Source organism: Anser anser (assembly GCF_964211835.1).
Source record: "Anser anser genome assembly, chromosome: 5".
Classification (NCBI taxonomy): domain Eukaryota; kingdom Metazoa; phylum Chordata; class Aves; order Anseriformes; family Anatidae; genus Anser; species Anser anser.
The window spans coordinates 12,097,689-12,112,919 of record NC_139725.1 but is presented as its reverse complement, the minus strand read 5'-3'; the positions used below and the strand labels follow the sequence as shown (position 1 = coordinate 12,112,919).

The following is a 15,231-nucleotide window of genomic DNA, read 5'->3' as shown; positions in this document are numbered from 1 at the left end:
ATTAAATATGAGTACGTCATTGCTGTAAAATGAAGATTGGAAATTAAATCAGTAATTTAATGAGAAAATAGTAGTCTGATTTGCACATTGTTAATTCACAAATACTGATGAAGTTCTCAGCCAAAGACCTTTTGTTATATGTAGAAGCAATGCAGCTGTCCACACAGGGCTGAAAAAACAGATTTGCAACATTTCTCAACATAGGAATCTTTGTCTAGTATAAAAATAACTTTCATCTCATATTAAGCCGGAGTGTGTTAACTGGTGTTGAACTGTAAATTCAGCATAACATCAGTTCAGCCACATCAATATTCATTCTATGAGTTTTTTGGCAAATGGCGGGCACATTTAAAAAAAAAAAATATATATATATATATATATAGTTGCAGGTGTGTAGAGATGATTCAGTATTTTATCCTGGTGAAATACCTGTTCCTGCAAGGAAAAACATAATATTAATATGGCTGTTAGCCAAAACATTGCATCTGAGCCAAGGAGAAAATATAATTTAAGTAGTTAAGAGGTTTGGATCTGGTGTCTCCCTCAAGTAACGCAAAAATGACTGTATGTTGTTTGAAGCACCTGTTTTTAGAAAATACAGGGTTCTAGTTTTGAAGTAACTCTTGGTCTTTATTGATAATTGGTCATGTTTGTCTTAGAAATCCAGAGCTTTCCTTATCGCTGGCTTTATCTGTTAAAACATGTCTTTTTTCCTTCCCCCCACTTCCTTTTGCTTGCGCTTCTTCCGGCAGGTCAATGAGGTAAGGAAGACCTACTTTAAACTATGAGATACAAAGCTAACCCATCCATTTACATGACTAACCATTTCAGCATCATTAACCTTGTCATGTTATATTATAGCTACAAGTCATTACAGTGTTGATGTAAAGCTCGTTTCACTGAACAGAATTTGCTGTAAAATATTAAAAATAGGAAGCACTGATATCCAGTCTTATTGACCTTATTAATCTCATATAATGGTTGCAGAAAAAAAAGCTTTTTGATTCTCTTTTACCTGTTAAAATCTATGTAATTATGGCTTTGTTGTTTGAAATATTTGCATGTTAGAGTTTTCCTCTGTGGCTTTTTTGTCTGGATGAATTCTTCATGATATGCCTACTGTTGTGGTCTTGTTTTTTCAGTTACGCAGCTCCTTCAAGCAAGCTTTTGGTAAAAAGAAATCTCCCAAGTCAGCATCTTCTCATTCAGATATTGAAGAGATGACTGATTCTTCATTACCTTCATCACCAAAGTTACCGCACCATAACTCTACTACTTCAACACCATTGTTGAGAGCCTCCCATTCCAATTCTCTGTAAGAGTTTTTTAATATTATTGTTATTATTTATTTAATGGAAAATGTACTGGCAGGCATCCTGCTGCACTGGTAGAAGAAAAGAGAAACAATACCATGTTTTGGACAGGTGCAATGTTTTCGGTGCTAGCTTTACAGAAACAAACAATGGCAAAATATACCCTACACCGTCCCATCCTGTTTGGTTTATCTGAATGAGGATCTGCAAATCTGTGTAAGCACTGCAAGAGTTTGACAGCTGTTCAGTTGAGTATAATGCTAAAACCAGCTGTTCACCATGAGGCCACAGCAGAAGACATAGTGGGCCAGGCAGGATTGTCTTGTGGTTCTGGACTGGTCTGTTGCCACTGGTTGATCCTACTCCCGAGCATTACTTATTTTATCTCCCAGAACGGCCAAGTTTATTTGTTAAAATCCTTAACCCTGTCATAGTAGCAAAACAACGAGCAAAGAACAAACATTTCAACTACTGTTTATTTTACATGTTGTGTGCCCTAAGGAGACTACAGGCAAAAGACAGAAAAGTTGAATTTGTATATTCAGGGAATTAAAGATAGGTAAGCTGACTTAGTATTGACTGACACAGTACCTTTCCATGAGTATCCAATAAGCTAAAAATCGTTGCTTCTTTACTGTAGTGTTGTTTCATATTTCACTGGGGAGCTCTCTCAGTAAAACATATTGAGTATGAAGAGTATTTATAACCTGGGTAACCTTCGAGTGCAGAACTAATTGGATCTCTAGCTGTTAATGAAACAAACCAGGCCAAGTCTGGGATTTTGTTTTTTTTTTTCTGTTGGCTAAAGGCAGCGCATATTGTGCTAAGCTGCAGTGATGATTTCCCAATTTAAGTTGACAAATTCAGCTAAAGGTAAAGATTTACTGGAAATCAAACATCATGGTATAGCGATACAGCCGAACTCACCTAACAGCTTGTTTCTGATGAATGGAAATGACCTGCTCCTCTTTGCTTCTGGACCTCCTGTGCCCGGTCCTTCTCTCACACCGGTTCTGCTACTCATTAGACAGTTCTACTGAGCCAATTCAACATGCTAATTAGGTGAAAAATAATTTGAAAGAAATGTGAACAGTATTTTTTATCCCAGGTTGCTGAGTTGGATCAGCTTGGCGGACTGATCAGACACAGATGAGTGTTAGAGCTGGTGTAAGCATGGGGGCATGACAGCAGCACAGCCAGGAGCAGGCTAGGCAAGGAAGAGTGAGAAGCAAATTTGCTCCTTTTGGTAGCAGCAAGCTCTTATATAGACTAATCTGTACGGCCAAACCATATGTCTCCATTTTAAAGTCAGGACTTTGCTGTTGCTTAGCTAACTTTACATTCACGGGAAGGTCACAGACAACGTTGATGTTTCAGTTTGGCTACCTATGAAATAAAGTTAAAATGGTCTTACTGTGCAGTTTTGAATCTACACTCACATTTAGAATGTGCTTGGAAAACTGTAAAATGGATTTTGTGTTAACTGCATCAGTAGCTTCTGCATTTGAACAGAGTAAATAAATACAGAAAGATGTAAGAGGTTGTATTGTGACACATGTAATTATCAGATGGCCTTACAACCTTGTAAATAACATACAAAACTTCTAGCCTGATTTCAGTTCAAATGCATCTGAGTAAGCATCCAAACTTGAAGTTTTGCCCATCACTTGTTTTCCCATGGAAAGGTGAAAAGAATAGCAATAGTTTCCAGTCAAATAATAGTGATGAAATGTTAGTATCAGAAGATAATCCCCCATGAATTTTTTAAAGCTTCTCCAGACTCTTGAGCCTAACTGAATGAGTTTCTGGTGACTACAGCAAATTGTGTTTTAGAACTCTAAGGCTGGTAAATTGTTAAATGATGATCCCGTCCATCATCAGTCAAAATGCTGTGTGCATACATCACATCTTGACAAGAAAGCCAAAAGACTCAACATGAGAAAAGAGAGAAAACTGAGGGAAGGATAGAGCAAAAGTCAAACTTACACATTTTGGCTTATTGGTTTTTTGGTGAAGAAAACATCTCTCATTAACCTGATTTAAGGAGAGACATTTTAAATGAAATCTCCCTCAAAGCATGCAGCTGGGTAGTTGATCTTTATATAGATACACTTATGAATGAATGTGCTGAAATGTTACTCGTCTAGAATTTTTTTTTTGGGAGGAGGGAAGAAGAAAGCCACCAAAAATTTTTTGAGCATGAGTGCTTTAAAGCGAACAGGAATTTATCACGCTTGAATAGGTGTAGAGTTCCAAAGCCCTCCAGAACATTTCAGGGAAACCCAGCTGTGCACACCTGGTGAGCTTTAAATCTTTCTGTAAAATCATCAATCTTCAACCAACTACTGTTACTGCCTGCACCCCCTTAATTTATTTAGATTTTGGCTTTAAAATAGTTATTTTATGGCAACTACCATGAAAAAAGTAGACTATCCAATAGTAGGTAATTTCCTGAATTCTGTTTCATATGCTGATTAAAGAAAACTAACCCTCAGACGTATTTCGCTAAGCTGTAATGTTTCCATGACCTATTTAATATCTGATTTATGGTATCACTAATGCAGTAAGCCAAAACTGTTGCTTACTCCCTGAAGAATATATATATTTTTCTCTCTTTTACTAATAAATGCTGGCAAAGCACTGTCTGAAAAGTAACAAATGGTCTAGTTCAATGTCTCTTTTTCATTCTTTTCCAGAATTTCTGAATGCACAGACAGTGAAGCTGAAACAGTCATGCAGTTACGAAATGAACTAAGAGACAAGGAAATGAAGTTAACTGATATTCGTTTAGAAGCCCTTAGCTCTGCTCATCAGCTTGACCAGCTGCGGGAGGCGATGAACAGAATGCAGGTAGGGGATAACTACACCAAATACTGCAGTGTATATTGAGGTGTTAAACGCTGGCCATCCTGCCACACAATAAAAACATAAAAGGAAGTAAATTCAAAGCTTTTTGAATGCTTACTAAAAAATCGTGTTTACCTGTGTACCAGTTATACCTTACACCTTCATTAAGGTCAGCTTGAACCCATGATTTCCACCTCCCTGAACTCAGCAACAGCTACCTGTTTCAACCCTAGAAACCTGTGGGGAGACCATTCATTGGCTGTCAACAGCTTCTTAAAAAATTCTCAGGCCATCTGCTTTAAAGGAGCTACGTTTCAGTGTTTAGTAAATTCCCACGTATTTTTGTTTTCTAGGACACTTTGAGAAATGTCATAGAAAGGTCATTGTGATAATTAAAATTAATTTACTGCAGTGCCTTAAAATCATGTGAAAAAGGCATTTCCACTGAATTAATATTTCTTCTGTAGTTGCTTATGCTGCGCTATTTTAAGAGTGTGTTTTCACTGTGCCTTCTAACCGCTGACTTGTCTTTTCAAGAGTGAGATTGAAAAATTAAAAGCAGAAAATGATCGGCTGAAATCTGAAAACCACGGCAGCTGTAGCAGGGCTCAGTCTCAGGTTTCCATTTCATCCTCTCCAAGACATTCAGTGGGTCTCTCTCAACACAGTTTGAACCTCACGGAGTCAACCAGTCTCGGTGAGTTTAATGAGAAAGGCGGTGGGCAGGTTTTATCCTGCACTTGGAAGGTTTGGTTTGGTTAGCCATGGAATATGAAAGCATGAAAATTATTAACAGCTAAGGTGTGGAAATATGTCAGGAGCTGGCATAAAGCCTTCTTTTAAAATGTCATCGTAGGTCTGCTACACCCTAGATTGCAGTTGTCCAACTATGACCTCAGCTGCAGAGAGTTGTGTTCAGAGCCATTTAATGGTGTTGTATTAGCCAGGGGGATATTTTGTAGGAAGAAAAATACAGAGCAACTGACTAATAATTTCTTTTTAAAAGTGATCTTGATATTTAGTAAGGACGTCAGTAAACCTGGTTCTTACGTTTAACTTCTGGGCATGTAAAGCCCAGATGTGTTGTGTTAAACTGCAATAGAAGTGTTAGCATAAACTAGAATAGCCTTCATTGTTATGATACAGCAATGAAAGCTGTTGATGTCATCTGTTCACAGACATGCTGTTAGATGACACTGGCGATGGCTCTGCCCGGAAAGAAGGAGGCAGGCATGTCAAAATAGTTGTCAACTTTCAGGACGAAATGAAATGGAAGGAGGTGAGTTGTATTTTGTCTCCATATAAGCGACTTTGGATTTAAATTTTCTGCCACATTCCAATCTCTTTTGAAGGCTTTTATGTGCAAAACATTCATTACAAATTTCTCAGCAGAATAGTTTACATATCAAACATGTCAATAGTGATAGACAAAGCACTAAACTCTCACTTCATTGAACTGCTGAGTGCCAGCAACACCAGTTCGGGTTGTCTCATGGGACTCATCTGCAGTGACTTCTTATTTTACAGCTTCTGCCAGTTGGTGACATCAGCACTAGCCCCGAACCTATGTCAATAATTGAGGACTGCTAGCCTAGACCGTGTGTCAATGGTGTAGGTAGTAACATTACAATTAATCTATGAAAGACAGGTCAGTTTTTCAGTCAAGGAGTTGAGCAGACTAATCTGCACCTTGGGGTAGCCTGTATTTAAGACTGATCTGTTAAAAGCTGCACAAAGCTCCTTTCTGTTGTTATTTCAAGTTTATTTAAGTTGAAATAATCAAAATGATGCAGTGTGTAGATAGAAGGTGCGCTAAAAAGCTAGAAGCAACAGTATTCCACAAGCATTTGTTAGGTCCAGACTGGGAGAGCTGTAACTATAGTTCAAGTTTTCCTCTCTGGTACAAGTATTTCATTTTTAATCAGTTATTTTTCAGATGTTCTCCTTTCTTAGGCAATGTAAAGAATCTTAAATATCCAAATATGTTTCAAATATTGTGAAATTTCAGCCTGCTTCATGTGTGTAACGCATGCATGAATGTACTACACAATCTTTACCAAGCATTGATCTTCCTATCTCACATTATGAGTACCTGTAGAAGTGCATTTAAGAAATCATTTAATGGCCTTTGTAAGAGGGGACAGAAATTTCAATAAACAGAAATAAAATCAGCTCAGCAGATCTTCCCATGAAATAACAATTTTGCATTAATAAATTACAGCCCCAGATAAGTAAATTAACAGTAAAAATGTATTGCTGATTCTGTTGGGCTCTACTGTGCTTATTGTCAGTAAAGTTACCATGTGGAAATGATTCTTTACATTTTAGTTGAACATGAAGTATTACGCTAGAAATCAGTTTTTCTTCAATAAATGTTTCATAGTGAGTACAGCTACAGAAGAATAGAAAAATGAGGTGCATTCCTTTTCTTTATCTGCTGTAGAAATCAGAAGCAATATTATTAACTAAAATGGTATAATATACCAAACATAACACACAAGTTTATGTAGAAATTTATGTAGAATTTCACTAGATTTCTTTGTCTGTGGCATGATTTCTAGAAGTAAATAGGATAAATGTTGAAAATGCAACATATTTTAGATTATGAAGTCACAGAAAAGTGAATGCTGTGAACTTTTGCCTAGAATTCCTGAAACTTTCTGGCTTTCTGATAAGCTGTAATCTTTTCAGATGCTTTTGAATTGTTTGTGGATTGATTAATAAACACATTTAGCTTAACACTGGGTATTGCTTAAGTATCCTCTAGATTTGTCACTCCAACACTGTAAAAATGTTAAGTAGAGAACAAGGATTTCATATAGTATTCAGAATTTACTATATAAAGAAATAAAGATGCACCATAACTATGCCAGAATTTCAGTTACCTTAAACAGACATGTGACACAGTTAGGATTTATTTATTAATTTAAATTCACAATTCACACTTATATTCACTTAGGATTCAAGGCCTCGCACCTTCCTCATAGGCTGCATTGGAGTCAGTGGCAAGACCAAATGGGATGTTCTGGATGGTGTGGTTAGGCGGTTGTTTAAGGTTAGTGTATACAATTTGCTCTCTGCTTCAATTCTTCTGTCAGCATTCACAGTGTATTTGACAACAGGAGGCCTGCATGGAGGCTCAGATGTATACACCGGTTTGAATTTGTATGTGTCCAAACAGCACTGACTTTTGCAAAGATTTTGTGTGTGACTTCAGAGAAGTCAGCTAACTTTACTGTCAGTTTCCTCATCTGTAAAGCACGTAGCAGTTATTTGTCTATTCTGTGTGCTTTTTCTTTCAGGATTTGCTTGGTACTATTTGAACAGGCATTTGCCAGTATCAAGTAATACTCAACTCAGTGTTGTTGTTGTAGCTTAGAATCTACAGGCTCAAAGCTTTCAGTGTTTCGTAAAATTTTCCATCCTCTTTTTCACCGTAGGAATACATCATTCATGTGGATCCAGTGAGTCAGCTGGGACTGAATTCAGACAGTGTTCTGGGCTATAGCATTGGAGAAATCAAACGCACAAACAGCGCAGAGACACCCGAGCTGTTGCCCTGTGGCTATCTAGTTGGAGAAAACAATACGATTTCGGTTACCATCAAAGGTAATTGCACTCGATCGGTCTGTTGTAGTTCTCAGTAATTACAGTTTTATCAAAGCATACTGTGTCAAGAATCTCAGAGGAGTAGAAACTTTTAGTTGTGTCTATTTTTCCTGTCCTTGCCTTTTATTTACCGTTCTTCTGTTTCCATTTGATGAAGAAAGCACTTAGAGTATGGTAAATCTATAAATTGAGCAAATTTTCGATCTGTAAAAATAGGAATAATTGTACACATAGCAGTTTCCTCCAGATGTCTTAAATCGGTGCCTTGAGTTGTGCTGGAGAGCACCTCACACCACAGGTGTCGCAGTGGAATTGTTTGAGCAGCAAAGTGCTCTTCCAAATGAATAAAAAAACTGGGGTTGAGGTGACGTCCTCAACCACTGCAATTTCAGTGTTAATCAGCTTGCTTGAAGTGACACCACTGAAATATCTAGCATAGGTCTGCATACAGCCATAGAGTAGCACAATACATACGAACGTTGCCAACCACTTTACAGCTCAATTTCAAAGTTTGACTGAGAATTTTGAAAGTATTTTGATTTCTGACTGCTGGTATAAAAAAAAAATCAATTCTGTAGCAGATCAGCACACAGGAAGACAAACGAAGTCATGAAATATCTCAGTTTACTGAAGCTTGATGTGAACTCTGAGTGTTCTGCTCACTTACTTGGAATGCATTGTCCAAGAGTATAATCCCAATTGAAATATTGCTCATATCTGTGAAGCTTCAGTTGATTTTGTATTTAACTTGCAATGTCTTGACTTGTACTTTGAAGGTTCATACATGATAACATTTTTCAATAAAGTATGAGTGTATTTAATCAATTTATGGGAAATCAGTTACTCACATATACCGTTGAGATATAAAGCTGCCTATATAAATATTTAATATTCCAAGTAACCATTGAGGTGCAAACATTTCTATGGGTGATCTGCCAACTTCCCTTTCTTCTGTTTATTTTGAAGCATTGTATGTTTTTCCTGAGCCAATTCTGCCTAAAGTGATTGCTGACATTGCATAAATGCTTATCAGTAGGAGTTTTATGTTAGAAGAGATAGCCATCAGCATACAGAGGAGTTTAATTACATGTGTTTGGGAAAGCAGGGGGAGTTGATGATAGCTGTTTTTTTGTCTAGCGATTCAAAAGTAAACAGGTAAATTCTGTATATATGTGTAGTGTAAGTGTACGTAACAAAATACTGTGAAACACATGGTTCCTGCGTGAAAAACGTAGCCTGGAAACAGTTATATGGTAAATTTTATCTAGAGAAGTTGAATTCTTTGAAAACTGGGAACGCTGATGGAGAATCCAGGTGAAGCTTACAGGTTACTTACTCACTTTTTTATATGTGCTGTTCTCTATTACAAGGGACACCAGAGTGGGGAAGGGATTTCTCTCAGAAATAAGAAACGGTTCGGTCAGGTTGGATCTAAATCTGCTGTTACAAAGTTTTATTTTGGGAGTTTCTCCTACTGCTACTGGGCCCAGGTATATTCACAAAGTCCCACGCTTCAGTTCTGTTTTGGCTTTCCAGTTATTTCAATTAATCTTGATTTGTTAAAACTTCATTAATGGATTGCTTTTCAGCATTACAGCTACTTTTTTTTTAAGGGGAAAAAAAACAACTTGTAGGTAATCTGGATAAAAATTGGGAGTTGCTATAAATGAGGAATCTTTTACTGTTGCAGGTATCTGCGAGAACAGTTTGGACTGTCTTGTGTTTGAATCACTGATCCCCAAGCCTATACTGCAGCGCTACGTCTCTCTCTTGATGGAACACCGACGGATTATCTTGTCTGGCCCTAGTGGCACTGGTAAAACATATCTAGCAAACCGTCTGTCTGAGTATATGGTCCTTAGAGAGGGCAGGGAGTTGGCTGATGGAATTATTGCAACCTTCAATGTGGACCATAAATCCAGTAAGGTGAGAAAACAAATCGTTGCTTGCACAGTTAATGTTACCATATGTCAAAAATGAGAGAACTGCTCCTTTGTTAATTCATCAAAAATAGGCAAGTGGGATTTTAAACTTATCTTTCTTTTTAAAGCATTCCGTTAATTCTGAAGGGGACAATATCTAAGTTTTTCAGAACTGTAGATTCACCAGGCTTTGGGACCTTAAATAGCATGCTTCCAGATGTATGTTTAAACACCTAAAGGCATCATGATTTTCAAGTGGTTAGAAGGCTGAGAATTGCTGAGGAAGTTAAACACCTGCACAAAGTTCCCAGCAACTTCAGCGATCCTCATTGCATGCGGACATTTTTCCAAAAAACATGAAATGCATCTCTAGACCTTCAGAATTTCTGCAGCTACAAGTATCAGCAGTGGTAATCTGCATACGCTGTTCCAGTAGTTACTGTTGTCCAGACACATTCCTGAGCTTGTAAGGCATGTCTCTGCTTTTTATGTGCTTTTGGTTTTGCCAAATATACCTCAAGTGAATGTCTAGGTTTAAAAAAAAAAAAAAAAAACACGTTTGATGGCCTTAGGCAGATCTTCCTCTGGAGAAGAAGAGTGGTTGAAAGTGTGGTTGTAGGCCACTGGCATAATTTGAGACATGCTATGTAATAAATGCTTTAAAGATGAAGAGAGCTTTTCAGCCACACCCAGTCACCCAGCAGTAGCACTCTGAGCTCATCATTCTTTTGTGTCATTACTGAAGGCATCTAAGTTCGGTCCCTGCTTGAGGAGTGCTTTATACCAGGCTAATTTTGTCAGTTCTGCTTTGATAGAAACACAGCGGCAAGAACAGAGAACAAACCTAGCCGTAACAATAGCAACTGTCCAGCTTGGTATACAGAGATTTGAATAAGTTCCTGAAAAGAAAGAAAAATGCATTTCAGACTTCTGTGTCAGATTAGGACAACACAAATGAAAAAACATAAAGCAAAAGGCAAAATCTTGACCTCTTTAGGCCCTTATCTCATGTAAGTGTCTTTGAATATGTAGCAAAACCTACAGAAGAGAAGGAAAACCATATTTTTCTGTTTCCTCATGGGAAATGTGAACACACGTAAGATGGCGGTCTCTCTTGCTTCAGATTTCATTGCAAAGCCACTAATTTATTTGTATTACCTGGATTTTCAAGAAATATAATGAAAACTTTTTTGTTTTGTTTTTAATGTATGCTTTGCAGGAACTCCGCCAATACCTGTCCAACCTAGCAGACCAGTGTAATAGTGAAAATAATGCTGTGGATATGCCTCTTGTAATCATTTTGGATAATTTGCATCACGTTAGCTCCCTAGGAGAAATTTTTAATGGACTCCTAAACTGCAAGTACCACAAATGGTAAAGAAATCCTAGAACTCATTCCAAATCCCAATAATGTCAAAGAACAACAGTTCCAGAATATGATCAGAACAATGAGCTGTAGATTAATTTGGTAAAGAAGACTGAGATGGTGAGACCATCCATATTATGGACAGCACTTAAGAGATTTTTTTCTGCATAAAATAATCAATTCTTCTATAATCAGTAATAAAAAAAGTAGTAGATGCGTTGGGTAACTTGCATTCATTTCATGCAGTAGACCTTCAATACTAAAAAGACATTTTTAGCGAAAGGTCCTGCTCTGAGGCTTCGATTTTGCTTTCAGAATTTGATGTTCTTGTAGTTCAGATTCTCAGTAGAGAATCCGGTTACAAGTAACTACAAAAGCCTTCTCTGACCAAAAATAAAAAGTTTGAATAAGCTTTTTAATGTTAAAAACCTAGTATTTTTTATTTTTAACAAAATTTACAAGTTTTATTTGCTTGATTTTTTTTAATAGTCCGTATATTATTGGCACAATGAACCAAGCCACCTCCTCAACACCTAATCTTCAACTTCATCATAATTTCAGGTACTGCTTATTCATATTTCTCATTTATGTTTGTGGGCTCACAAAGGAGCAATGGCTACTGAGTCATCTGAAGTTGTTCTTATCAGCTGAAATAGCAAACTGGGATAGAAATACCATTCTCCAGTAGCTGCTGCCCTAACATGTGCAGCTTTATGTTATGATGCTGTTATTGAAATAACTACAGTTAATAAAACTTTGGCTGTTCAGAGGATTTTTAAGATACTTGATCTTCTAACAAATTTTAAATATGACTATAGGTGAAGCAGATAGCCAGTGAGCAGTAAGACGAAACAAAGCACGATATGAATTGTTTCATCTAATGAACTCATCATTCGAAAATAATTTTTTCTAAGAAAAATATACAACTGGGATCATCCTTTTTGATCACAATAATCATTTAGAAACGATAAGAAATATTTAGCCCAGAATATTTTCTCTTGCACTAAAGAATAATGGCAGACATTTTTGCTGTTCTGCCACAGATGGGTGCTATGTGCTAACCACACTGAGCCAGTCAAAGGCTTTCTCGGCCGTTTCCTGAGGAGAAAACTAATTGAAACAGAGATCAGTGGCAGGATGAGAAATGCAGAGCTGGTTAAAATTATTGATTGGATTCCCAAGGTCTGGCAACATCTGAACAAGTTCTTGGAGGCTCACAGCTCCTCTGATGTTACTATTGGTAAGTGTTCTGCCCATTCTGGAAGAAATGCATTTCCAGACATATATAAACGTATGTATTCTATTTCCTTGTACACCAAATGCATCCTTGCACATTTCCTTGTACTAGGTAAGGTAATAAAAGGTTTCTTTAAACCCTGCTTTTAGATTCATTTTTTTTACTCTCAGACAAACCATACAAGAAGTTTCTAAACTTACTTTTCCCCATTTTGATAGACCTCTGAAGTCCTTGATATCAACTTTGTTAGGAAATCTGGTTAATAGTTTTCACCTCGAAAGCTATGGTTTTTCAAATTGACTCAGAGGATTTTTGAACTCTCAAGGAAGAGCACTTCACCAGATAGCTACGTTTGTTCTCTCATCCTTGGCTTCTTTCTCTAGAGAGCTGCAAGTTGTTGCTTGATCCTGTTTTGATTCATGTCGTTATGATTTGAGTGTAATACCTGAATTCCCCTTTCCAGGTCCACGGCTCTTCCTCTCTTGTCCAATAGATGTAGATGGTTCAAGAGTTTGGTTTACTGATCTGTGGAACTACTCCATCATCCCATACCTTCTGGAGGCAGTTAGAGAAGGGCTACAGGTGAGCAGACAAAAATGAAAAATCACAGGTCTTAAAATGGTATCTATTCAGAAGGCAACACAGCATCAGAGAAAACTGAATAATGACAATGTTTTCTGTGGGTGTAACTTTTCACACTAAATACTTGCATGTCTGTGAAAATGTAGTCATTAATTTCAGGGAGAAATACTCTCTTCACTCTACCAGTTTGAAATACAGAGTGGAAGCACATCAATTCCAGAGTGATTTTTTGAAAAGTGCTTAAATGCTAAACTGTTGATGTTTTTAGTGGCAGTTAGGCATCCAAGTGTCTTTCAATAATCTGTTTTCAAAAATCAGTTTTTGATAATCCAGGAGCACACTTTAAAATTGTACTGTGCACCTGAAAAACATGTTTGTGGTCATTAACTGTTACGTATGATTTTCCTTTGCAAATGAAATCTTGAACAGAGGATAAACAAAGACGTATAAGGAGATAAACATATAAATGAACATGATAGGTTCAATATCAGTTTTGATATCAGTATCAAAATATCAAAAAATATCAAATATCAGTATTGATTATTTCTTCAATCTTCAGGATGAAATTTTGAGTAGATTCCTTTTTAATTCTTTCAGAGTCTATAGTGAAATCATATGATTGCCTGTACTTTGTATCTGATTCACACTGTCTAACAATTTGGATAGTTTTAGGCATTCAATTCTTACATTCATGCAATTCTTAGCATCTCCATGACTATAAAGCATGTTGGAATCAGGAGGAATGGCTTAACAGAGGTTTGCTACTGAGTTGACATGGAATTATGGAAAAAAATATTTAGATTTTTCAGTTCTCTGTTCACAGGGTAAGAACAGCAGCACATAATTTAAAAGGTGTTTTGGGAGATAGCATCATCAAATATGAGTAAATTCTGGGTGTTGCATACATTAAAGTAGTTATTTTTGATAAAGAGTTCTCTGTGAGAAAAATCCCTGTATTTTGATAACGTGAGGATTAGGGCAGATGGAACTTGAAGCTTTCCCCTTGCAGCATCTGTGAAATCTGCTTATTTAAAAATTACTTGTTTTGCAGTAGAGCTAAATGCAAGATCACATTTAAAGAAATAAAAAGGTGGATGACAGTGAGAGTCTGGGAGGTTGAAAAGGGCTGAAGATAAGTGGAGAATAGTAAATTATGGTGATGTATCGGAAGCTTGTGTTTTGCTAAGAGGACAAATGCCATTTTAGGGGTATAACCTATAATCTCATAGAGGTAGGAAGAGGGAAGTACTTCTGTATGTTAAAGAAAAAAAGATTTACAAGTTAAAAGGGTTCAGAAATGGGCAATAGGTATAATTTAAGATACAGATAGCATTGTACAGTGAGATGAGAAGTTCAAACTATTCAGTTTACTCAATAGGAAGATGAAACAGTGTTTGGTCTTTGGGAGTCTTCTGCTTCAGTGGGGGAAAAACATTTACTGGCTGTTTGACAAGTTTGCACTAGAAAAATTCAAACTGAGCAAGACACGGTTTGTTATTAGTAAGAATAATTAATAGTTAGGAAATTTTACTACAGAAATAATAGGTTCTCTACCATGTATGTCTCTGAGCCCAAAACCTTTCTGAAACATGAAAGAACTCCCAAGTTACAAGCTCCTTGAGAGAAGAGGTCATGTCACAGAATGGTAATTTTGGGTTTGTGAAGAACAGTTCTCTCCATTCTGGGGCTGCTTAGGGGTCACCTTTACAGTATTCATTGGGATGACTTGTCATGAAGATCCGTTAGAAAAGTGTGAAAGTTTTCTTTTGAAAAACACCTTTTCTTTTCTATGCAATACTGTTTCTGTATTTGAGGTTCAGCTCTTGTTTGGATGGGAGTACTCTGCAGAAGATGAAGCAATAATGAAGAGAAGACACACCAGTTTGAGTACTTGAAAACATGCTTAAAAGAAAAAAAAAAAAGATTTTAAGCTGTCCACTTAAGAAACACCTGGAGTTTCATTTACTGTCTCGGCAGCAGAGATTTATAGATGTTAACACAGAGAGTGAGAAAAAACAGCCTTGTCATAGAAATTCGAGTTTTTACTAATGGCTCCTCATAACTACTAGATACATGCATTGTTCAACAAGTTTTAGTGAGAATTTGTACAAACTGCGTTTACCATTTGAATTTTGACAGTACCTAGAGACTTCATTTTCTTTGAGATGACTGTGGTAGGTACTCAGACATCAGGTTTTCAGAATGCACAAAGAGAAACATAGGTAGAAATAGAACAGAAGAGAAGAACTATTTTTACATAAAAGTTCCTGTAGAGTGTCCCTATACAGGAAGGTAAGGGAAGCTAATACTCTTTTTGACCTAAAACAAGTGAGAAGAGAGGGTGTGTTCTTGTTT

General features: G+C 36.9%; 1 protein-coding gene across 26 annotated transcripts in view; it reads left to right on the top strand.

The window, feature by feature from the left end:
* The window catches only part of NAV2 (neuron navigator 2), a 425,654-nt gene that overhangs the window by 402,573 nt on the left and 7,850 nt on the right, over window positions 1-15,231 (top strand). For all 26 annotated transcript variants that reach the window (XM_083840326.1, XM_083840308.1, XM_083840331.1 and 23 more), the window contains 11 exons: window positions 1,143-1,315; window positions 4,010-4,163; window positions 4,698-4,857; window positions 5,339-5,439; window positions 7,120-7,215; window positions 7,601-7,769; window positions 9,460-9,695; window positions 10,911-11,065; window positions 11,547-11,618; window positions 12,101-12,297; window positions 12,758-12,876. In XM_083840326.1, coding sequence (XP_083696452.1) covers window positions 1,143-1,315; window positions 4,010-4,163; window positions 4,698-4,857; window positions 5,339-5,439; window positions 7,120-7,215; window positions 7,601-7,769; window positions 9,460-9,695; window positions 10,911-11,065; window positions 11,547-11,618; window positions 12,101-12,297; window positions 12,758-12,876 — 1,632 coding nt within the window. The remainder of the gene's footprint in view (window positions 1-1,142; window positions 1,316-4,009; window positions 4,164-4,697; window positions 4,858-5,338; window positions 5,440-7,119; window positions 7,216-7,600; window positions 7,770-9,459; window positions 9,696-10,910; window positions 11,066-11,546; window positions 11,619-12,100; window positions 12,298-12,757; window positions 12,877-15,231) is intronic.